The 25,065-nt window shown below is 38.5% G+C and overlaps 2 protein-coding genes across 14 annotated transcripts in view; both read left to right on the forward strand.

Moving 5' to 3' along the window:
- The first annotated feature begins 1,357 nt into the window (after positions 1-1,357).
- Positions 1,358-8,665, forward strand: OLFML1 (olfactomedin like 1). The gene is made up of 3 exons (XM_005013980.6): positions 1,358-1,913; positions 2,877-3,165; positions 6,202-8,665. Exons 1-3 carry the CDS (start codon positions 1,788-1,790, stop codon positions 6,978-6,980), a joined length of 1,194 nt encoding a protein of 397 aa, XP_005014037.1. The 5' UTR covers positions 1,358-1,787; the 3' UTR covers positions 6,981-8,665.
- Positions 8,666-14,784: 6,119 nt separating this feature from the next.
- Positions 14,785-25,065, forward strand: part of PPFIBP2 (PPFIA binding protein 2) — a 110,349-nt gene continuing 100,068 nt past the window's right edge. For 3 of the 13 annotated variants that reach the window (XM_072039238.1, XM_072039237.1, XM_072039246.1), the window contains exon 1: positions 14,788-15,010. In XM_072039238.1, coding sequence (XP_071895339.1) covers positions 14,895-15,010 — 116 coding nt within the window. In that variant the 5' untranslated portion in view covers positions 14,788-14,894. Of the gene's footprint in view, positions 15,011-18,667; positions 18,820-19,147; positions 19,403-25,065 lie in introns of those variants that run through there. The other 10 variants (XM_072039235.1, XM_072039239.1, XM_072039241.1 and 7 more) reach the window with 8 other exon arrangements.

A 25,065-nucleotide genomic window follows, 5' to 3' on the forward strand; every position in this document is an offset into this window, starting at 1 on the left:
TGGAAACTTCTGGTCTCTCACCTGGTTGGTAATTCTCAGAAAAGATGAAGCAACACTACAAAATGTAGTTTTTCTTATGTGGAGTGCTTACTCTTACACAGGACATTTATCAGTCAAAGTATTGTTTTATAGGTAACTTGTCCCTCCTTTAAGATGAAGGAAATAAATTATATACATATTTATTGAAATTTAGGTATGCTTTCTTGGTCATAAGTTTGTAATATTTTGATTAGGTTATTTTATTTCTTTAGGTAGTCTGGATTCAAACATTATTGCTCTGAGAGTAATAAATGATAGCATTCTTTTTAAGTTACAGACAATACTTGAGTAGAAAAGTTCAGACAACTCTCCACAGCATAGGAAGAGGCTACACATATAATACCACCACTCCTAAGGAAAAACTTTCAGTACATGGTTCTGCTGACTGATACACTGACACACTCCAGTAAAATGCTGTGAAGCAGTTACTGCCTTGCTTTAGAGGCCAACCCAGACTACAGACTGCAATGGAAAAAAAAAAAATAAAAATGAAGCTGCTACTTTGAAAGAGAACTTCCAATCATAACTTCCTTTCTAGGGCTCAATTTTATAAGAATATTGCAAGAAAAGACTTCTGTACACCTCTGAAATCTGCTTATAAAGCATAAAAAACTGTACCCTGCAACAATCAAGGAAACAGAGGTTAAAATCTGCCTGCTGTGAAGTTTCCATGCATTCTGTCAATACTTTCATGCTTACACACAGGACAGTCAAAAACTAGAGGAAATCTGTCTAAGTTTAAAAACCTCCAGAGAAATAAAATGGAAAAAAGCAGAGGTGGAGAATTCTGAGAAAGAGAAACAGAGACGTCCAGTTTGGCTTCGGATACAAAGGGACCTTTCTAACATCCTAACACGTAGTTTCCTAGGGAATACAATGTCAGTATTGCTGTCTCTCTCTCCAGAGAAGGCATTCAGTCAGGAAACCTATTAAATATAAAAAATAAGTCTTATAATTGAGGGTATGCTTATGTAAGATAATAAATATTTTTAAGTTATTTTAAGTAGAATTATCATTCTGTCTGAAACAACAGGTCTGTCAAGGACTCTATTATATTGACAAGGAACTGTGTTAAGGATATTGATTTTATCTGGAAAAGCACTGGCAAGAGAACACAGAAACAAGAAGGGGAAGTTGTTTTTTTTTTGTTTTTTTAATAATTTTATTTTTTTATTTTCAGTGCAGTTGTAAATAGGCTGAATTCTGGAGTTGGAAAAATAAGTGCTTTAGATAGTTGCTGAAATAGCAACAGACATTATGCATCACAACTTCCTGGGAAGGAACAACTAGTGTTTCACTGACTTTTATGCTGTGCTGATTTACACTAAGTACACCCTGCGCAGCACTGGTCACATGGAAGAGCAGATGGGAGGAGAAAGGAAGGAAAACAAATTATTTTTATTTGTATTTAATAAAATTTGGCCTACAGGCTTTATGTGACTCAGTACTGAACATCTGGGATTGATCATAGGATCACAAACTGGAAAGCAATGATCTGGCTTCTCAAAATACACACTTTCAGTTCCTGTTTCATAACTTCATTTTTTTAAATGATAAAAGTTCAACAGCCATTTTAAGTCTTCTTAATACTTCCAGCCTCGGTAATTTTAGCTACTTTTTCACATCGTGTTATCAGACAATTAAGTCTTTTTTAATTTTGGAGTGGCAGTAGTTTTGGGGATAGCCCTCTGTACATACACTCACAATATTAGTTCATCATTTTTTACTTTCAAAAATTTTATGAGACAATGGTAGTCTTGCAACTCCAATTTTTATCAGTTCTATTCCTCGCAAGCATCATGGGAGAGGCCCAGCATGTAATGCAAGATGCAGCACTGATGAACTACATCGACCGGCGTATCCTGTCTTTGGAGGTATGTGCTATCTGTATCAATCAGTAATACTGCCTAACTCCAGGTTAGGAAATGCATGCATGTTCCCCTGTGTGTGTGAATACTGAATAATTTGTATGCTAATCAGCATCAGGAAGATTAGTTTCCAGCTTTTTCAAATAACTACAATTAAGTAAAACTGAAGCTAAACTTTTAACTATAGTGATTCCTGACTGCCACATGCTTACTTAATGTAGGGGCATCCTTTCATAGCATTATGTTTTATTGCTATCACTTGTATTTTATTACACCATCAGTGAGATTTATTAGGTAAGTGTTTAAAGTACAGTCACAGTCCATCCAAGGGAACAGTATAACCATATTGTCACCAGCAGAATTTTTGCCAAGTAGTAACAAGGAGATAGAAAAAAAACCACACAGGATAAGTTCCTATATACAGATGAACCTAACCTAAAGAGTCATTTAAAACACTTTGTGTAACCTAGCAGTGTAATCAGGATCTGCACTTTAATTAGGAGTTGAAATAATCCCCTCACAGCTGGGAGACTGAAACAGATATTTGCTTTCAATTATATAGAAGGAGCAGTTCCTGATAACATCTGCAGTAGTATAAATCTTTCATATATAGCTAAATCTAAATTCACTTGCCCTTGCAGAATTCTTATTTATTTAGAAATACAGCCAAGAATTTGACACACACACAAAAAAAAAACCTCAGATGTCAGAATCTACATCTTCCAAAAGCCACACTATGTATTAGAGGTGTGCTCTCTGATTACAAGTAATCGGAGAGCATGTGTCCTTACATCCCTGGCTACTTCTATTCTCCCTGTACATACACAGCAACAGACCACTGATTTCAAATAGATGGGGGGATTGCAAAGAAGAGACTAGCATGACTTCTAGAGTAATGATGAATGAAGTTGTAGTCTATATAGAATATACGTGCATATCTATATGTTTTCTTCTGTGTTTTAACTCAAGAACCGACTGGACAAATGTAACCAAGACATACTGGATTATGTTGAAGAATTCCGAGACTTTTCACAGATGGTGCTGTCACGCCTGGCAGGACTGAACAATTATGAGACTGAGGTTAAAAGTGAAGTAGAGAATTTGCTGACAAGAGTTGAACGAGCACAAAGGGACATTGACTATTTTGGATCTGTCACAGACTCTAATACATGTGTAGAAGTAGGTGAAGACCTGGTGAAACAGCAGCTATTAGAAGCAGAAGAAGAAAAAAGGAAACTTAAACTCGTGCTTAATGCAAGTAAGAGCAGTTCACTTTTCAGAACTTTGATCTAATCAAGCCAGTTCCTCAGCCAATGCATGTATGCTGATACAGGGATAACAGATTTTCACAAGATATGTGAATACAACAGATAATCACATGGTTTTGGGTCTTTTTTGATTTATTTTTTTTTTTCCTTTTCTTACATATTCATCTTTGAAATATAGATAGATATGGGAGGAGTAGGTAAGGAAGTACAATTCAAATACTTATTTTTCAAATACTCTACAGCGTAGCAAATCCATCCTTTGGAAGTTCCTTTTTATTATAAGATGTAAACTTATAAAATAATAATAAAAAATACTCTGAAGGTATGATGTTCTTACAAAGATCCTGAAGAATTCCCAGTGCATTTCAGAGTACAGCAGCTGTACCAGGGAATTAATGATAGTCTTTGTTATTTGGAGTGGCCAAGGGTAAAAGCTTTGAGAGTAAACTCACAACTTCGTAAAACCTAACTCAATACTACATTTTCCTTCTATTTTACTGCCCTCTTCTGTTATTCTTTTCTCCCTCTCTACACTAAGTACTTTATCAAGAGAACACACTGGCTTAGCTATGAGCAAAGCTCCCCTTTAATTTGAAAATGAAGCTTTAAGGTATCTAGTATGAAGAATAGATACAACCTATAACTTTTTCCAAACAAATTAAATTTTATAAAATTAAAATATATATATATATATAAGAAAAATAAACTGCTCTTTTAAACAGCTAGGTGAAAGGCCTTTTGCATCCTCAATTATACAAATCCACTAATTTCAACAGAATTGAATTGACTTAATTTTACAAATAAGTTGGCTATTTGTTCCTTCAGCTTTTCCAGCGACAGGGTATTAAAGCAGATTGTTAAAGTGACCACCTATTCTGCTTCTAAGCTCTACTACTACACTGTGTTTGAAAGCACTGAATATCAAGGTCTTTCTTTTCATATATAGTCTTTTTTAATGTATAGTCTTTATTTATTTATATTTAATACAAACTTTTTTTGAGAGAGAGGCAGAAAGTTTCAGAGAATTTTAAACTGCCTGTGAAAGACACTTGAAAATTTATTTTTCTTAGAGTCAACAAGGGGACTTTTTTCTTTTTGAAAGTTATTACTTTTAATTTTCTTGTAGCAGTGCATAGCAACTTTATTTCTGTCAACACCAGTCAGATGCTTGCCCCATCGAAGTCTATGAGAAACTAATCATCACATGGATGTTACAGTACTTAGAAGCAAGGCACTCTTAACCTGACCAAACAGTAACTCTGCCTCTGTGCTATGATACATTGCCAAGAAATTATGATTAATATTTTTTTCTGGAGCAATTCCAGGACTGGCAATGAATTTTATCTATAATTTTAATTTTTATTTATTTCAAGTGCAACATTATTACTGGCATAGATTTAAGCTCATATACACTTGAGAAGAAAAGAAAACAGTAGAATCACTTTTTTTTTTTTACATTCAGTAGTTGAGAGCTCATCCTGCTTTGGGTGGAAAATATCTTCTGCATATTATGGGACACAACAAAAAATAGTGGGCTTTGAATGTATCAGTGGAGAAAGCGGAAGAACTTTGGTATTCTTCCTGCTTGTCATGAATGAGCAGAAAGTATAGTTTCTCATTCTTCCTATAAGCTGTTACAGGACAGCTAATAGCTTTTCTCAAGGAGAGACTCTTCACAGATCTCAGATAGGAATCTGGCTATATGGCATATTTCTGCAGATGAGATGCTACTAATGCTCACTAGCTATCTTTACTCAAGGATTTCAGTTGTTTGTTTTTAATCTATCTGATCAATAAATGTTAGTTTCAGCAAAGCTGATGTAGCTTGCTCAAGGAAGCTGCATCCAGAGTAAGGATTTCTAACAAAGAGGCCAGGCTGTAGCAGCAATATTCAAATGCTTTGGTAGAGAATACCAACACACACAAATGACATAAAGGTTGCTTTCTAAAGGCAATTGGAATCTTGCCACTGACTTCAATAGGTTCATATACAGCCAATAAGGGAGACTGGTTTTGCTTTCTCCATTTCATCTACTGCCAGAATTTCCTGCCTTAGGGCTTTGTTTGTTCTGTTTACTAAAATGGCTGCACTTCATTAAAGGCAATTCTTTAAACTTCAAATAGTGTCTCTTGTAATTTATGAGTGCCTGTGGTAAACAAGCTTGTTAATATGCTTTGCAGTAAAGTTCTTCCTGGAAAGGATGGTACCCAGTAAAAATCTTACAGTCTAAATACCCAAGTCTTCACAAGCTTCATCTGTGCAGAGGGCATACAAAGCATAACAAAGCCATAAATATGACCTGTTTGCTGCTGGTGCCAGAATTATACCTACAGTGAGCTCCTAGTGTAAGAATCAATAACACAGACATCATACCTGTTCATTTAAATAACACATTAAAAAGTCAGTAATTTACATACATTAATCTATATATTTGTATTAGTTTTTGTGCTTTGTGTGTTTGGAAGGGGAAAGGGAAGAAAACACAGTTTTGGCTTTATGATGTTCTGGTCTCATTTGTCTTCTGATTATAAATGAAAAAAAGAGGAAAAAAAGCAATACTGAAAAAAAATTATACACAATGTATCAGGAAAATGGGTTTTAGTCTATATATCTTCAATAAGAGATAAATTTGATGATTTTACTGTACTAGTCCAACAAGTCACCTCTTTGAGAGTCATAATTATAGCTCTGTAAAAGAACAGATAGAAATAATCAGGGAATCACTAGCTGTGCTGTTGGCCTCCTGTCAGGTACATGACTAGAATCTCTTTTGGATAACACCGGTCTTACAGAGCAGAAAGCAACACAGTATGTGTTTACGAAGATCTTCGATTTCCTTAGTAGGAAGTGCCAAATAAATCGTATAAAATTAACTTAAACGCTACTTGATAAAGCTACACTGCTGACCTTTACTGATATATTCACCTTGGCCTTATAGTTGGATTAAAAGGAAACTAAGAAAGGGAGCTAGAAAAAAATCAGATATTCTAACATTTTTTTGTTGTCTTTGGGTGTTTCCTTACAGGTTGCGACCACATGCTTGCAGGTGTAAAGTCCCTAAAGGTAGTTAAGAAGACGGGAGATAAGCATGGCTCTTGGACGAAAGATCCTGGCAAAAAGCATACAAAGATTTATTTATTAAATAGTTCAGTGAATAATGTTATTTTTGAATTCACAAATATCATGACATTCATGGAAAGCAATCATACACTAAAAGCTCGCAGAATCACCCTGCCATTCCCTTGGGAAGGAACTGGCCACGTCATATACCAGGGTTTCCTGTTCTATCACAGACATGGCTCCTTAAATGAGATAATTAAATTCAACATCCAGAAAAGAAATATAGCTGATCAAATGGTCCTGCCAGGGGCTGGAAGGATTCCTGCCTATCAGCTTTCTCCATCTACAAAAATAGATCTTGCCATTGATGAGCAAGGGCTCTGGGCAATCCACTCAGAACCAGAGACTGGAGGCAACATTGTTGTTACTAAAATCAACCACGTAACCATGTCAGTGGAACACACCTGGGACACATCATGCAGTAGCAAGGATGCTGAAGCAGCTTTCATGGCATGCAACACACTCTATGTTGTGTACAACTTTCCTAGTGGAGGCACCTCACGCATACAGTGTGTTTATGATGTTTTGGGTGCTGTAAATACATACGAAATACCAGCACTGCATTTTCCAAAACGTCAGGGTAGCCACTCCACTGTACATTATGATCCTAAAGAAAAGCAGCTCCTTGCCTGGGGTGATGGATCCCAGATCATTTACAAGCTTCACACCACGCAAAAAGTTTAGATCCTTTAGCTGCCTCCAGAATGCACTTGACAGCTAGCAGTCCCATGGCAACATGGTCTTCACTATGCATTAAAAACACATTACCTCCTTCTGCTACAACCTATTCACATAAATTAAGGCTAACATATGCCAGCGATCTTAAAGTAACGTCCATTTAAGATTTTGTTAAGACCCTATTAGGAATTACATGATGACTTATCATCATACGCATAAAATACACACAAATTAGTCTTAAAAGACTAAGGTTCAAAAAAAAAAAAAAAAAAAAAAAGAAAAAGAAAAAAAGGGAGCCTGACATCCCAACCAAAACTATACTTTCTGCTTCAGTGGCATGGAAATCAGCTGAGAAGTCCTTTCCATCCAACACACATTATCTGACAACCTTCACCACGCTAGCTCACTGCATAAAGCCTTGTTGTAAGCCCTGTAAAAGTTGTATGCTTCCGGAGAAGCAATCTATAGATTTAACAGCGGAAATTTATTATATCACAAAGCAAAGGAGCATACATCCTCACCAACATTTGGTTTATATTAAACATATACTTCCTGCCTAATACATTAAGGCTATTCCTAATCACTGACCTAGTCTATATCCACCAAAACTCTACATTTTTGTTATCTGTATAGCCGCACAGTCCATTTTTGTTACTGATAACACATAAATGGCAATATCTAGCTGCAACTATTCGGCTTCAATTTGCCACCTTTTTTTTTTTTTTCTCCAGCGTATCACCGCTTGTAAGAGTGAATGTTCCTAAATGATGCATTCTATGCCATACAAGGTTTAACAGTTTTTACATAGGACTCCAATTGTTTCCTCTCTTATTAATCCACTCTTAGTATCTAGTTGTGAGGCATTTTCTCAGTACTTCCAATCACTTCTATTGCTCATAGCTAAATATTTTGTAGCCTATTTGACTCCAGCCAGTACCTGTACAGAAAACACATCCCAGATGAGCACTGTAGTGCAGGTGAGGGCATGCCACTGCTCAGTCCTAGTTTTGCAAATAACAGAAACTCCAGAGAAATGCAACATGATTTGTTTCAAAAGTATTAAAAAAAAAAAAATAATAATAAAAAAAGAAAAAGAACAAAAGTAACACACTAGACACTTATGAAATACAGGTTTTGGCTTTGGTTCTTTGGTTTTTGAGTTTTAATGATGGTAGTATTTCTGTTTACTTACGAAGAAGAGCGGTGCTTGAAAAGCAATCCTCAGCTGTTTCTACAGAAAATCCATTTTGTTCTTTTCACCAAAAAAGAGCTGTTGTTTAGTTTAAAAATAGCTTCCACAGAACAACAAACATCAGGGAATGATTTTGTAAAGGAGTTCCAGAATACAACTAAAAACATATGGACTGATGAGTTGCAACAACGCTGGTCTGATTTTTGCAGAAGTAATTATATCATTCTAAACAGCCTTAATAACTACAGCATTACTTCCATGTCATGGAGGCCGGAAGAAGCACAGTTAAAGACATTCTGGGGCTGAGAGTAAGGAGGACTGTCACTTGCTGCGTGATCATGGGTGAAAGGCAGATTAGACAGTTTGGCCTTTTCCTCATCTGTAAAATTACACACACAGAAATACATATTAACCACCTCTGCAATGCTTTGAGATCCTTACTGCAAAAGGACATGTAATCTTTACTTAAGAAATAAAGGCTTTTTGACATAAATATGGATTAAGCTTGTGTAGTGGGTTTACGTTGCAAGGTTTTGGTAGCAGGGAGCCATAAGGGTGGTTTCTGTGAGAAGGATCTAGGAGCTGCCCCATGTTTGGGAAGGGCCCCATTGTTTTCCAGATCTTAGCCAATAAGCGATGTTGTTTTGCGCCTCTGTGAGAGCATATTTAAGACAGGAAAAAAAACGCTGCGCCACACTGCAGCTGGGAGAGTGAGAGGAGTGAGGAACGGCACCAAGGTCAGTGTAGAAGGAGGGGGAGAGGTGCTCCAGGCGCCGGAGCAGAAGCCCCCTGCGGCCTGTGGTGAGGACCATGGTGAAGCAGGATGTCCCCCTGCAGCCCATGGAGTACCACGGTGGAGCAGGTGGCCCTGCACCGACCGAGGCTGCTGCCTGTGGAAGACCCCTGCCGGAGCAGATTCCGGGCCGGACCTGTAGCCTGTGGAGAGGAGCCCACGCAGGAGCAGGTGACCTGGCAGGAACTACTGCCCGTAGGGGAGCCAGGTTGGAGCAGTTTGCTCCTGAGGGATGGACCCCGTGGTACGGACCCATATCTGGAGCAGCTCTGGAAGAGCTGCTGCTTGTGGGAAGCCCACGCCAGATCAGTTCATCAAGGACTGCATCCCGTGGGTGGGACCCCACAGCACAGGGGACGAGAGTGACCGAGAAGGAGCAGCAGAGAAGAAGTGCTGTAGACTGACCATAACCCCCGTTCCCCTGCACCACTCGGGGGGAGGAGGTAGAAGAAGGTGGATGGGAGGGAAGGTGCTTTTGGTTTCTTTCCTTTGTTTCTCACTTCTCTCACTTGTTAGTAAGATTTATTGCCTATTACTATCTCCTTATGCTGAGTCTGTTTTGCCCATTACAATAATTCTTGAGTGATTTTCTTGTCCTTATCTCAACCTTTGAGCCCTTTTCACATATTTTCTCCCCAATCCTCTTTGAGGAGGGGGAGTGAGAGAGCGGTTGTGGTGGAGCTCGGCTGCCCACTCGAGCAGAACCATGACAGCTTGCTCTTTTAGAAAAGGCTTTCTTGAAGTATGCTATGCTCCACACTATTACACAGCAGAGAAAGCCTCCATATATCAACAATCAACCATCCTGAGCCCACACAGGGCAGTCTCTGAACCTTGCTGCCTGGGAAATCCAAACTCCATAATGAATCCACAGAGATCCTAGTTTTGATAAAAACAAAGTCCTGTATGGATGGGCTTCAGTAGGTTATTTCATATTGCATAAAATAAAGAAGATTGAAAAAAGGAAAAAGAAAACCTAAAAAAAAAAACTAATGAAGTTCTCACAAATCTCAAAATTGACATTCAGTTACAAGAAGGAGCAAGGTTTCAAGCTTTCTAGTATGACAAATATACATGAACAATAAAACAATTTGAAGAGCTGAAATTCCTAGATGTTAATCCTGATATTAATTTGTTGGCTAACAATTTCTGTGCAATCAGAAGGAAACAGATCAGAAGGCGACATTCCTAAATTAGCCTGTCTCAACTGTTTTTAAGCCCTTTCATGACAAAGGCCCCCACAAACTGCCCAGGGAATTTCCTCCATCAATTCACAAGCCAGCCACTGGAAATTTCTTCCTAAGGCATAACTTTAGCTTTTCTTGCTGCAATGCATCCCCATTATTTTTTGTCATGTCCAAAATAAGAATACAGGAGCAGTCTTTTTTAAACAGAATTATAAAACCCAATAGCCAATTTGAAAGAAGTACCCAGAAAAAGGAACATAAGAACACTAAGGTTATAACTCTGCTTATAATGATTCACGTCAGAGAGACAGTCTTTGTGTCGGTATCACTGAAGACTTTTCTTTCATGAATTTGCCCAATTGCTTCTTGTTTTAAAGTCCCAGTCTTACATTGCCTCCTCTATGACTGCCCATTTACCACAACTGAAGATTAGAAGACAAAGCATCAATGTAATTTCCTGTGGGTATATTCAATTTGAAAAAGTGATACCGTGTCATGTGGATGGATGGCTCTCCTGTAAAGAGTCACAGAGATTTTCTTTGGCTTTATGCTCACACTGTATTTTTCCAAAAGCAATTTTAATGTGTCTGCAAGATGTATGCTGATTTAATGCCAGCTTTCCAGTGCCACATCTGCAGTTGGTAGAAACAGCCTCAACAGAAGAGGTTTTTAAGAATAAGTGCAAAATCTGATTTAAAGCCCTAGCTCTTCTCCACATGGACCCAAGAAATGCCAGGAGCCATCTACAATCAGATACTTCAATCTTAGAGGCAATCATTTCTGAACTATGTTCAGACCATGCATTACTGTGAAAGAAGTGTTATCTCCTATAAAGATCTCAAAAAGTTTTTCATTTCAGAAATCATTTTTAGCACAAGCAGTTTTGCCAAATACTATGAATTTCTTGTTTTGACCACCATTCTAGAAGCTAGTCATCACAACCAGGAGAGGAAAAGAATGCAGGATAAATGACAGCAATAAAGTTAATGCGCATAGCTCTTAATTTGCAGGTTTACAGTTTGAGTTTCAGTAGACAAACTCAAAAACCCTCCAAACTAGCCCACATACTTTTCTTCTCATGACATTAACATTATAAGAAAAAAATAGCATAATCAACATGCAAGGAGAAGAATACAACTGCATTCCTGGTCAGTCCAATCAACAAAAATGTATTAAAGTTTCAAATAATATATCAATCATTTCCCCAAAGTACTAATACCATCTTAAAAAAGATATTTTAATATATTTTTTCTTATGAAACTTGTACTAAAAACAACGTGTTTTTTTTTATTATTTCTAAAATCAATAGGCATAAAAGATGAATATTTGTTCTAAGCAAATTTTAAGTTCATTGTCAATGGCATCATATACTTGCATGTTCCAACATCTATAGGTCCACGCATATAAATAGGAAAAAAACAAGGGCACACAGCCACACAAGCATGAAACAATTTATCTACACCATAGCAGTTTTGCACACGAAATCAGAACCACAAAATTTTGCATCCTAGGCTTATTTCATGACCTGAATCAATGCACTTTCTGTTTTCTCTTTTAAAACAAAAACATTTGAGCTTTCCCCATTGACAACCATCCAGCTACTCCTACGACATAACCCTCCAGAGGTTTCTCAGACACAGCATAGCACTGAAATCCCAGGAGCACAGTTAAGCTGCAGTTGATTTTGCAAGCTACGGTTTTAGTGACTCCCTCTAGCAGAGATGTAAAGCAAGGAAGGAGCTGCTTAACATATTTTTCTAGCTAAAGCAAACTTTTTGGCTACACAGTTATGCAAATTTAATTTAAAAATTGCTGCTACAATATCTGTCTGATGTTACTCACTAAATTAAACAATATTAGTATTATTATTCATTTAAAAAAAAATCACAATTTAATTTCACCCTCGTTTGTGCCCATACTAAAAGAATTCTTATTTCCTCAAAAGCCAGTCAAACAACAACATCAGGTGAGTGACTGTCCAAGAAAAACAATAAGGAATGTTTGCAATTGAGATATGAATACTTTTTGAAAAGGAATGTGATACCATCCTTGGGAACAGAATCCCAGTACCTGGCAGTACACAAGCAAGAAAAAGTAAAAGCTAAATTCCTAACCCTATTCATTCCATTGTTTCAGGGAAACAAGTATTTCCTCTATATATTTATACAAGTGTACTAAATAAAGTCAGCATTTTCAGGCTCTCCATTCATGGTGAACTAGGCTTTAGGCCTGAATGTTATAATTATATTTGCTGGTGGTGGTTTGTTTTTTGTTTGTTTTTTGAAAGGAGCTTAAGAAGTAAGCCTTTTCTGAAAACTGCTAAAAAAAAAAAAAAAAAAAAAAAAAAAAAAAAAAAAAAAAAAAAAGCATATGACAAGTCTTTACACCAATAAAAAATAAATAAAGTAAATTAAATATTTCTCAGGCTGAATATGCAAGTCGCAAACCAAACCTGGATACAGAAGACTACCACCTTAAAGAACAGCAACATCAAAAATGCAGTCACTGACATACTAGCAAGTGACTATGATAGTTACAAGCATGCAATAAAGTCTAGTAACAAAATAAGAGCCGAGCACTTCTGCTAAAATGGATATCACAGCCACGGTAAAGACAACTGACCATAATTATTTCCTGTTCAGAAAAACACTTTTTGGAGAGAGAAACCTCTAACTAGCTATTACCATAACAAGACAAAGAAAGCTCACATTAAGCTCAAAAAAAAAAAAATAAAAAAAAATTATGTCACACAATAAAACTTGCAGCTTAACTAAACTTGAAAGTTGAAAATAAAATTGAATTGCAAAGTACCTGAAAAGGCTTGCTAGCTGCCCAAATATCAAAATTAGCAATGCTTATGGGAAAATAAAATAACTCTACTTTTATTTGAACTAACAAAAACTATAGTAAAACACAGAACAAGTAGCTTCATCTTTTAAACAGAGATGAGCATATTCAGATGCTTATACAGCTGTAATCAGTGTGAAATCACAACAGGATTCAGAGGTAATTTGCAATGAAACACAGGTTTCCTCGTAATCTACCAAAACTCATGCAGCTGTGGCATTACAATCAAGCTAAAAACAATCCTCTTGAGAGGGCTCATGATGGTACACAAATAGTTTCCCCACCAGCTCTAGTTCCAGTCTGGTATAAAGAAATTTGGAGGGTGTGTAGCTTCTACTGTCAAATCCTAGTCTGAGCCCTAATCACCTGGATTAAAATATCCGTGTCTTCTGCCAGAAACGTATTTTTAAAAGGCATGATTCAAGTAGAACATGTGTAATTTTCTAACTGAAAACATACATGTAGGTAGCTCACGGTAAAGGACTTAATTTGGTTTTATTTGCCTCTAACCTTAGCATTTACAGTGTGACTTTAATATGAGGTAAGATCTATGTATCAGCAGAGACGGTTAAGTTCCAGACATATACCTTGATTTGGGAGAAGACAGTATGATAACTTGTTTTGGCCATGCAGAAGAAAGGAAAATCTTTATGTAGCTTTTATTTACCAACCAGTGATTATTTACCAACCCCTAGTGATGCTTCCCAATTTATATAAGATCTGCTATAAAATCAAATATTCATAATATTACATTGACTTAGAATCTTGATAACTGGCTTTAAAGTTCATGGACACTATAAAGGAAGCCTAGCAAATGTGTTTTTAGTCATTTTTTCAGCTATGAGACACTCAGTCTCCTATGCTAGTTAATTTTAAAAATAAAAACATAGGAAGAGACACTTTTATTGTTATTTCTAAAATCCTGTGAAAACATAGTGACTGAGAGGTAGGTGGACATCTTTCAATTAGGCATGCTGCTCAAAGCCAGGACAGAGAAGAGATGCATTAGCAGTTTAGAACTGCTAAAAAAACTACAGTCTTGGAGAGACAGAACATGTTTTTAAGTGCTAGTCCAAGTTTCAGAAAACCAAAAGGTTATCTGTGAAGGCAGAGAAAGTAAGAAAGGGAACAGGCATGGGGAAGTGTCCAGAAGTCCGACTCCGTAAAAGGTCAAGAAAGGTTCTTTGACAGGAAACTTTTATTGGGTATTAACAGACTACATGCCCCCCCAGGGAATCTGTAAAACTAGGAGTTCCCGTTCCGGGTGTCAGTCATGGCCAATTACTTATAATTTCTGAGCTATGCATGCTATGGCACACACATACAGGTTATCAACTCCTGAATCTGAGACAATCATTAGAGATTGGGTCCTGCTGCTTTTTTTTGTAGGTGATGATTTGGTTGTGGGGTAGTTGGAGTCCTCTTGCAGTAGATCTTAGTGACTGCTTGCAGGCCAACCTTTAAGATAATTTTAAGACGTGTATCAGCCAAAGATTTTGTTATACATGACTGACACATTGCCTGATCTTATTTAAATCTCCATAGAAAGTATCATTTATCTTCTCTGTGAAGTCACATTTTAGCAAATACCAGAAAACGCTAACAAAAGGAAGCTGAACAGTAAACCAAGAGCTCTGGCATGTGACTGAGTTACTGCATCTCAGCTGAGTCATGGTAAATGACCTTGCCTGCCCTTGCAAACATAGAGGTCAGATGAAAGCGGTTTAAGCTAATCTTTACTGCATGAGAGTTGCAACAAGTTAAATCAGGTGCCATGGTTTGCTTCTGCAGCTAAGCAAACAGTATTTTGTTATATCAGACTTACTGAATTGTAAACAAAATATGTTGGAGCTGTCTGAGGCTTTTCTCTATAACAAAGATGGCTTCTTGCATCCATATGTATGATTATAAGAAAAAAGAACTGTGCATTAACAACTGTTAAAGACAGAAGTGATCAAGAGCATTATCTGGAGAAACAGAGGAGAGAGAACATTGCCTTGCAGCTCAAAACTTGCAGGTAAGACTAACTTGAAGTTTTCCTGCTGTTATGATTTCTCCTATTTTTGAAGCTAGTGGATTAAAAAATAAATAAAAGCTCATAAAAATTGCATCTTACTTGACTCAAACCTAAATGCTGGCTAGAAACTTTTGCCAGAAGGTCGCAGAACAATGAATACATTTTTAGCAGATAAACAGTTTAATAATGTCTTATATAATTGAAAATACTTTCTAGCATGTATTTTTCTACCATTTCTTAACACATAACTTTTCAAACAAATTTAGATAAACATGAAATCCCACAGTGTTCAGAGTTAAGTCTGACTCAAACAAGCCTTGTGGCTCATAATTACCTCAGTATAGAAAATAGAGTAACAGCTTATAGGGTAGACTATTCTCTATCCATAAGCAGACAGTAACTTACGGTAAAAGCTCTGTTTTCCAGACTGCATTAAGAAGGTCTCTCCATGATGGTTACAGCTAACTTGGATGCAGATGTTATAAACAGCTGTCTGTCCAAAACACTGCACCTGCCCTCCAATAGTTTTTTGTTTGTTTGTTTTTGTTGTTTTTTTTTTTTGTTGTTGTTGTTTTTATTTACTGTGGTAGACTTGTCAACCTACAACCCTCCCCCGCCCAGGTCCATAGGGACCTACTAGTATATACCTGGGAGCAGAGAAAGTTAATTCCAAACACTTTCAAGATCACTCGTACTTGTTTTGGAAGCTGAACGCTAGATGGAGCTACGTTCTTGTGGCACCACTGGCTAAACTCAGCTAGTTACAGCTGTCTGACATAATCCCAACTAATTAAATGCTAGCAGCCAGACCAATAGCTTCTTTACAAGTGTTTAAAAACGCTGAACAAAAGTAACAGTACATTTCTGAAAGAGTTTCTAAGAGCTCCATTTGTCCATTAAAGACTTCTGAAATTTAAACAAAAGACTGGAAAACAATTCAGCTAAATAAGCATAGTATTCCGTAAGAAATGTGCCTATATGTTAAGGAATAAAAATAAGTGTATTTCATCTTACCTGATGAGAGAGAGACATCTGAATGAAGAAAGACTTTTATATCGTATATACTGCTACGGAACTCTTGGTACTCTAAATTGAGAGAGAAAAAATAGTATATTGAGATTTAGTTACAAGTACCTCTACTTGTCCAGATCACAAGAAAATTTCAAGCCTAATTTTACGTAGAAAAAAATAAATGCTCATCTGGAATATTTCACTGTAACTCCACCAAATAATGACAGGAAAAGAGGGGGAAAAAAAATCAAATCTTGTCCATTACAAATGAATATATGTTTAAAAAAAGTTTCAGAGGGTAGGAGAAGGCTTTCTACCTAAGGAGACAAAATCGGTAATTTCTGGCAACAAATTTCCCTTGAAGATAAGGCAGGGAAAGCTTTCTAATGAAACATAAAGGATTAGCTGTATGGAGTCAATGGGGAAGCATTCTCTATCCCATGATTACCAGTCTACAGTTTATTCAACAAAATTTACAAGAAAGGAAACCTCTGAGTGTTTAAATGGCTTGTTTGTTCATAAACAAGTGATTACACAGTGCTTGCAGCTTTCGGTCCTCCATCATGTTATTTGTACATAATGTTTTAATGCTGGTGTTTCATACAATGTAGTTTATGAATGAGTACGGTGATTTGGGGAAAGAAGTGAAATTACGCTGGCTAACCTTTACTGTAGTCTTGGACAAAAGCTCAATAAAGTAGAACATGAGATCTCACACATCTCTTGTGAGAATTCTCGAGTAAGTTGCTTATAAAAAGTTAGAATTGTTGGGACTGGATTTTACCTACAGTAGATGAAGTTAATTTACTCTTCCTAATAAACAGTGTAATTAAAGCTTTATAAAAACTTTTCAGCAAATATAATGGCAATTTGGATCATAGTGCATGGTAGTTATATCTTATGGACATAAACTGTTTGAGCAACATCTAGGAGGTCACAGATAACTACACCTATTTCAGACACCGAAGAAATGAAAATGGTCAGTAAAGCAGCACCCAGCAGTGCTCTCTTTTGGGGTTCCTAACTTGTTTTTTCTTTTTTTTTTTTCTGAGGATGATCTGTTCTCCCTGAATAAGCTTCATTGTTGTATACGAGAGGCCAAGACTTAACACAATGCTAGCTTTGTGACAGTAATGTGTCTGCACTAGTGCAGAAAAGAAACCACTCTTATTGACGGGGGACTTCTGGAATGGTAATTAGCCAAGAGGCCAGGACAGCTGAGGGAGTGCTTCTGAAACCTGCTACACTGAGGCATGGAATTAACCCACTTCAGTGAAAATAACATTGAGCATGATTTAGGACAGATCAACAAGATCAAGTTAGCCCAAAATACAGCAATATTGCAGAAGTATCCGCACCAAACACAAACAGAACACTGAAATGTTTACATGTGAATATCACAGCAGTAGCAGGACGCTGGTTTGCGTTCTTTGCTTGCCCTGTGCTGCTTAAGCTCTCTTGCGTCTGCCCTTCACTGCTTATGAAGGGAGTGGCAGTGATTGCACAAACTCTCTGTTCCAGGTCCTTCCCCTTCACAACACCAGGGCAAGGCCACACTCACCTTCCCATGCACTGGCTGGCAGCACTTTTTCCAACAAAACACTGGAGTACAGCATGTGCCAGCATGGGTTTGATAATTACAGGTGTGAACAAGAGAAGAGGTAACAACAACACTACGTGGCCATAAAGGGGTAAATGAGGTCCCAGCTGCTGCTTTCATCATGTGGAAAGTCACCCAGACACATGTCTTAGACCATCAGCAAGGATGGCTGGGGAAAAGAATGAGAAACAAGGTTGGTGTTGAAAAAGTTTCTCAGCTTTGTCTAGTTGGTTCCAAATTCCACTGACCCTTTCCCAAACAGTTTGACACTGCAACCAGCAGTGCTGTAGTAATACTTTTTCATATCAGCATGAAGGATACAAGTGTTATCAACCATTATAATTTTGACCATTCCTCCACGTGACCTATTTAAGAAGACTACCTCAAAGCCGAGAGGTAGACAAGAGAAATTTGAAAGCAAGCCAAATGAATACACAGCCTCTGGATTCTTGCCAATTTTAATTACTCTGTAGCATGTTCAGAGGTGTTTCAAAGGCATTCTACTTCCCATTTTCTCTCTTCCCCACCTTGGGCATGTTCGCTCTGTCACTGAGGTCCAATTCTTTATTTGGAATACCTGGTACGTCATTCATAGTCTTGATCTTGTGTAGAAGTTTAAGAGAAGACTAAAATCACACACAACTCTTCACAAGGTCAGAGTGTATTGGTAACAGGAAGCAAAATACCTAAATGCTTCAACATTTACAAATACAGGGCAAGCTTACGCTAGCCAAAAGGGAATTTTAAAATTGAGCATAATTGTTATATATAATTACATTTAAAAATCATGTGTATTAACTAAGCTTAGACTCTTTAGATGGAAGTCAACAATGTCACAGAGGTAGGAGCAAACTGTGGTGGTTGAAATACAACTGCTCCACAAACAGCCAAAGGTGTGCGTTTTAATTACATTGCTTGAGTTACAGGTACCCGAAACTCTTTATCTCTCTTTCTGCTAAATGTTTACTGCTGTTTAGTCAACTCCCTGGAAAACTGACATCATCAGAGGCACTCAGCAGAGGCATGCTGTGAAAGAGCTGTGTCAGTATCACATGTGGGATAAAAACAAGGCACCACAAAACTTGCTGGTGCTACGCTGGCTCGAAGTAAAGCCTCAATGAGCGAAACCTGTGGAGTTTTTATTGTTACTCGAAGAAGCCAGGAACCTCTACAGACAGCAGCCACGTACCTTTTGATTGTGAGTCTGTTCTGTGTGTTGCTTCCTTGGATGCTTTCTGTAATTGTAAACGTAGCATTAGAGAAGCTTTTTAGAAGTAGGGTCAAAAGAAACAAGGCCTAAAACGCCCTATCGGTATAATTGCTCTGTGCTATCTGACTGAGAAAGCACTTCTGATTTCAAATCTAAGCACTAAAAATGTCAGATTTCGGTGTCTGTGGAGAAAGCGTATCGGTTTTCTCAGTTAATACCGTAAGGCTTAATTTAACCTAGAAGCCCTGTCGAGGTAAGGATCGGCGTCACCAGGGGGCGGCCCCGCAGCCAGCAGCGGGGGGGGGGGCGCAGGCTCCGCGTCCCTCGCGCCCGTGAGGCGAGCCCCAACGGTCCCCCAACGGTCGCCCAACGGTCGCCCACCGCCGTGTGGCGCACCTGGGGCCGCCTCTGCCGTGCCGGGTGCTTGGGGGCGCCGCTGCTGGGTGGCTTCTCCTCGGGGGTATTTTTGTTAGGACGCCGAGCCGCTGAGGAGGGTTTTAAAGCGACCCGGCTCTGCTGGAGGGTAAATGCTCATCCTCGCCAAGTTGTGAAACTTGAGCTCCGCTGGCAGGTAAGGAAATGAGGCGCTTGGGCGGTGGGTGACCTGCTCGGAGACCTCGGCAGCTCCCCCTCCCACCCCGGCCTTTAATTGAGAAAAGTAAATGAGGATAAAGGTGTGTTCGTGGGGGACACAGGGCGGCTGTTCCGGGCTCCTCTACCAGCGCAGGGAGACAGGCGGTGAGGAGACGCCGGCTGCTGCCCAGCTGCAGGGCTCAGCGCCTGTTTCCGTGGTGCTGTGGCAAAAATACCCCCTTAGCACCTGTGGGAGCGATCAGTGAGCCTGTGTTTGCGTGTTTCTGTGCCTGATCACTTGTTCAGTTCCGTGGGAGGCAATGTAAGACTCGTTTGGTGGCATCTGCCTGTATGTGGGTGAAGCGCGCTGTGTGCCTTTGAAGGTTTGCATGCGCTACACGCGATATTTCCCCGCTCATAAATGTCTTCTCCAACGTAATTATTTTAACTGCAGGGGTTTGGGAGTAGTGAGGGGCGCTTCTCTGTGTGATTCCTGTTTGTTTTTATTATTATTATTATTTTTTTTTTTAACAGGAAGTAGCGCTGTGAGAACAGGTGCACATAGCGTGAGGGGCTTCATTCTGAAACTTGTGTGGAAAGAGTAGATGGGGAGGTGAAGGAGGCTGAATCTCAGCTTTCCAAACATACCAACTTGCTTTGCTTGTGTTCCTGACTTTGATTTGGCTCTGCTGTGCTAACTTCCTTTTATCTTCCTAATGGAGAAACGCTTGGAGTAGAACTTGTCATACCAGAAGAGGGAAAGGACAAATTGCGATAAGCCTGAACAAGCGTGGATTGTTTTTAAGTGATCCGGATTTACCATCCATTTGCTGATATTCCCAGTTTGAAGCAATGGGAAGGGCCTCTTGAACCTAAAGGAAACCCCATGTAAGTTAGAGTTAAAAAAGAGCTCAGAGGAACCTTAGGGTTGTCTTCTGGACAAGTATAGTTTGTTGCCAGAATAGGAGAGAGAGAGAAATGATGTCAAGTCCCCCAAAATGGGACTTAAGCTGAGGGATAGCTCAAGACTAATCTTGGCACTGACAGATGATGTTTATGTCTGCTGTTGACATGCATGATATGCCTGTAACTGTTTCACATTAGCAATAGCCTCACTTCTTAAAACATAAATGCTTTATTTATCCATGCCAGGTAGTAATCAAGAGGCTTGGCAAAATAGCACTTTATCTATCATACATCTGGGACTCTGCCCTATGGGAAACATCAAATTAAAAGGAGGGGGCAGAAACTGGTTAATCTCCTGTCTGGCTGAAGCATGGTTGGAATTGAGCTGGGAGCGTTGTTCCCTGGTTCCTAGCTCCCTTGCCGCTTTTATCTTCTGTCTCAGGAAGTTGAGGAATTAGAGGAATGGTGGCAGAGGACATTGTTAGTACCATCTTATTTCAGTCCGGCTACCTTAGTCATATCATATGCTAGAAGCAAGGAGGACAAGAAGGAGGTAGGGAAGGAATGAGTAGAGCTTTCTGGGCTCTTGAATCAGTTCTTCTCCCTGTCCAGCCTGTGTTGAAGGAGAAACTGAAGCAGGGCAAAAGAGTGGTCTCTGCCTCCTTTATGTCCTTTCCTCTATCATGTTTCTGTTGTACTGAAGTCTCTCTTACTTTAGACCATCAGTGCAGGCTGTAAGGCAACATAACGTGACTTTATGTGGTACAGTGTGTTTGAACGGATGATGGGAAGAGAACAGATGGAGAAGAGTTAAGTGAAGACCTTAAGAACCACCTTTTCTGAACACTTAGATAGGGTCAGCAACAAGGGGGAAAGCAGAGGATGTGGTGCTGTGAGTACAACAGAGAGGAAAATGAAAAAAATAAATATGTCCCTCCTTTTGTTGTTGTTGTTGATGTTGTTGTTTCTCCTGTGCAGCTCTGCTGCTAGCCTTCATTTACCTAACTTGTTTCCACTTTTCCCTCTCTCTTTAACAAAACAAAAACAAAACAAAACAACAGAATCTAAAGCACTCATCCCTAGACACACCTCTCACTCAGAAACAGGACAGAAACTTAGTTTGCTTTCTCCACAGCTAGGGTGCAAAAGTGTTTTAAATTGCCTTTTAGCTCAAACAAATGAAGGCCTTGACCTGGTAAGATTAGCAGAAGTATAGACTCACGTAGGTAATGCAGAGCCTCAGTGGGCTGTTGCTTTAGATGTTTGTAATATGATTCAGAGGATTTATTGTATATCAAAGTAGAGAAATGATGCATAAGGAAATGTGTTTTGTAATAATGATCACTCAGTATAGATCCAAATTTTATCATTTGATGTGCTGTGCCAAGCATGGCTGTTCTGCGTTTTCCAGAAATACTGATAGTGTAGAAATGGTAGTGCAACAAAACACGACTCCATTTATGGCAGTAGATGAGAAACCTTCAAAAGGCATATTTCTGTTAGGGAGGTTGTATTGCTCTAATCTGTAGAGGTGTTTATCATTTATATCTGCCAGCTCATCCTCAGAGTTCAATGAATTCAGCTTCTTAAATTATAATCTCCAAAGTCTAATCAGCTATTGAATAAAGTTTAGGCAGCAATAACTGGCCTTGGAGGCACACTTGATCAGTTACCAGAGTTCAGCAGATGGGTGTGAAATCATTTAGCATGGGTAACTTAATCCCTTGAAAATTGTCAAGTTTAAGCCATGATCCAATTCTCTAAATTTTCTCCAGTTTGCTGTTGTATTTTCTGTGCTATCAACTCACCATTACTTTGAAGAGCTGAAGAAACTGGGACTTGCACCCCACCTACTCCTCAGTTTGTTCTTTAACACAGTCTAAGCACCAGCTCTGAGATGGATTTGAAAAACTGTGATGGCTTGAGTTCCTTCCTGCCACCCCCTTGTACAGCACAGTATTTTCGGGTTCTTTTGGTTTTAAATGCATGCACATTAACCAACAAACTAAAGCTGCTTTTTGTAGCTAAGTGCCTCTGCCTACATGTTTTAGCAGGATGTTTTTATTGCGAGTCTCTTGTGACCTTGTAACATTACAGTTACCTGTTTTGCTTCCCTGCCTCTCCAGGTGCTTATTTGCTATAAACCCCAAGTGCTATTTCCCAATAGTACTTTTCTCTTATTTGGCAATTCATTGATGTGGAGAACAAAGAATTTCAATTAAGCAGATAATTCCTTTCTGAAAGAAACATAAAAAGTTAATCTTAATGGCACAGTTGCCCGTGTATGTCAATTTGTGTATTTTGTTTATACTGTAAGTCTGCCAAGTTACAGTGCAGTGTTTTAAAGGACTGTATGCATGACCTGGATTTTAAACTCCACTTTGATCACCTGTAAAGCAAGATTGATTTGAATATTTTGTAGTTCTCTAGTATTTCCAGAAGACCTGTGACCCCAAGATGCTGAGTATTTTCATACTGATCAAAAAGAAAAATACTCCCATAGGTATCTTCACATGCATAAGGCAGTCCTGACACGTAGTTTTCCTATTTAGCTTCCTGAATTTATCAAAAAGTAACATAATTTCCATTTTTAGGATGCATCTTTCAGCATAATCTTTGAGAAAGTGCTATTCTTATCTCTGATGGAGAATTAATCCATTTTTTATGGCCCCAGTGCTCTCCCACTCTGAATTTTTTCTTAGCTTTCTTGCTGGAAGTGTGAGTCAGTTTATCTACTAAATAGGTCCCCAAATGTACTGATCCTAGATTAGTTTCCTGCCTTTATAGTCGTAACGTAGCATATCCCAAAAGAAATCAATTAGGGAAGGGTTTCCAAATTAGTTCTCTGCCAGATGATCAGCAAGCTAATGGGGAGCAATTCGTGTTTTCCTCAAGTCTCTGTTTGTGATATATAAAATATATTCTTACTTTATATTTATTTTATATCCATTTAAAAATATATGTTCATCTGTTTAGCTGGATTATCCAGGTAAAACCTCAAGTAACTAAAGATCAAAGTTGGTTGAATACAGGGGAAAATAGAGTTCTTCCTGGTTTAGAGAGAAGAAAAGATATGAAACCCAATGGTAACCAGGTATTATGTGGCAGATGTCATGCCTGGAATGGCAAATGATAGATCTGACTTTCAGAAAGGTGCAATGACAGAGTGTGAACTGCTGAGTGTATGAGAGCTCTTTTGCATTCACCTAAGGACATGGTGCTACGTTGATGATGGTTTCCTGACGCAGATGTGAATTTGAAGAAGCCAAATCAGCAGGCCTGGTTTTCTTTCAGCAAAGCCTAACATTAGGCTTGAGGGATGAAATGAATTGGAGGGCTCAAAGTTAAAATATGTTGAATGGCAAGAGGAAGATTATTCCAAAGCTTTGTTTGGTTACATGTAGTTGCTTATCAAATGCTGAATGTGAGTCTTGTTTTCTTCAGAGTAACACTGTGAGGTGTATGAATATTCAGGGAATGATTCACTTGCTGGCCATGTCTTCATACTCTAAAATCAACAGATTGTATGCCAGTTAATTACTGAAGATAAATCTAAACTGCTGAATTCTAATCTGGATTTCATACACTGACAGTATGGCAACCAAAGTTTTACTTCATCCCCTTCTGAAAACAAACCTGATTGTTTTCCAGATTTAGAGGTGATTTAGCTGGGGATGTCTTCTTATTTCTATCTATGCTGTTCATACAAACAGATTTTTTTTCCTGTTTGCACTATTTGCTACCCAAAGTTTATTTCAGAAGTCATAGTTTCACAAGGGAAAATATTTGCTGAAGTGTCCCTTTAACATAGTAAATGATATTTTTATTCCACTACATGCAATGCAGTTGGCAGAATCTGTTTTAATAATGCATAATCAGAACGTCTTAATCTAATGACATTACAGTAAAATTTATGAATGTGTTTCTGTGTTGATAAACTAAGGCATGTAATATGGTCAGCTCCCAAACCTGATGTTTCAATATTCTGATGTTTCACTACATGGGGTGGAGGAATCTCTACCAAAGACCTTAAACAGGTAAATCCAACTCCCTAAATAGATAGGAAACCATCATAAACCATCCTGGGAAACAAAGTTCATGCATTTCACAGGGATGAATTCACTGTGCCCAGCATTAGGCAGGTGATGTATTACATCATTCTTGGATAAGACTTCTCCATACTTTTCTTAAAATGTATTATCCCTCTGCAGTTCATAATTAAATTTCTGTTAAATCATCTTTGTACGATACTTGCAGTGCCTTGGTGGCACTCCAGCTAATGTTAACCTGTATACTATTAAAAGTAAGCTCTTGGCAGTAGAAGTAGGTGATCCTCAGAGATGCCTTCCAACTTGAATTATTCTGTGACTTAGTTACTCTGTGATAACGCTCCCACATGCTTCATAAAACTGTTCTCATTAGGTATAAGTGCAGGTCTTCACAGTGCAGCTAACATAAGCTTTTACCTGAAATTTCATGTGGAGTCTGTTCCTTTCTTTCATGCAGAAAACCTCTTTATTTCTTTATTTCAAGTTTTTATGTCCAACCTAAGGTACAAAACTGGGCTTTGGCTTATTTCTGATTGTAGCCTCTCTTTATGCTTTGCACTGAGGGTATAAATGAAAAACCACATAAGCATGAGTCATCTGCCAGTGTTCTTACCAGCACTGCCTGAACAGTTTCACTGGCAGATTTATGGTCACTCAGATCAGCAGAAAAAATGTCCAGATCCTGAGATGTGTTCAGGGCATGTAT

The sequence above is a fragment of the Anas platyrhynchos genome, chromosome 5 (assembly GCF_047663525.1).
Source record: "Anas platyrhynchos isolate ZD024472 breed Pekin duck chromosome 5, IASCAAS_PekinDuck_T2T, whole genome shotgun sequence".
NCBI lineage: Eukaryota > Metazoa > Chordata > Aves > Anseriformes > Anatidae > Anas > Anas platyrhynchos.

Bases quoted from the DNA above. Each gene is read 5' to 3' on its own strand.
- OLFML1 (XM_005013980.6), top strand. From the start codon at position 1,788: ATGGTAGTCTTGCAACTCCAATTTTTATCAGTTCTATTCCTCGCAAGC. The intron at 1,914-2,876 runs GTATGTGCTATC...TTTTAACTCAAG, and splicing joins GGCGTATCCTGTCTTTGGAG to AACCGACTGGACAAATGTAA. The intron at 3,166-6,201 runs GTAAGAGCAGTT...GTTTCCTTACAG, and splicing joins TAAACTCGTGCTTAATGCAA to GTTGCGACCACATGCTTGCA.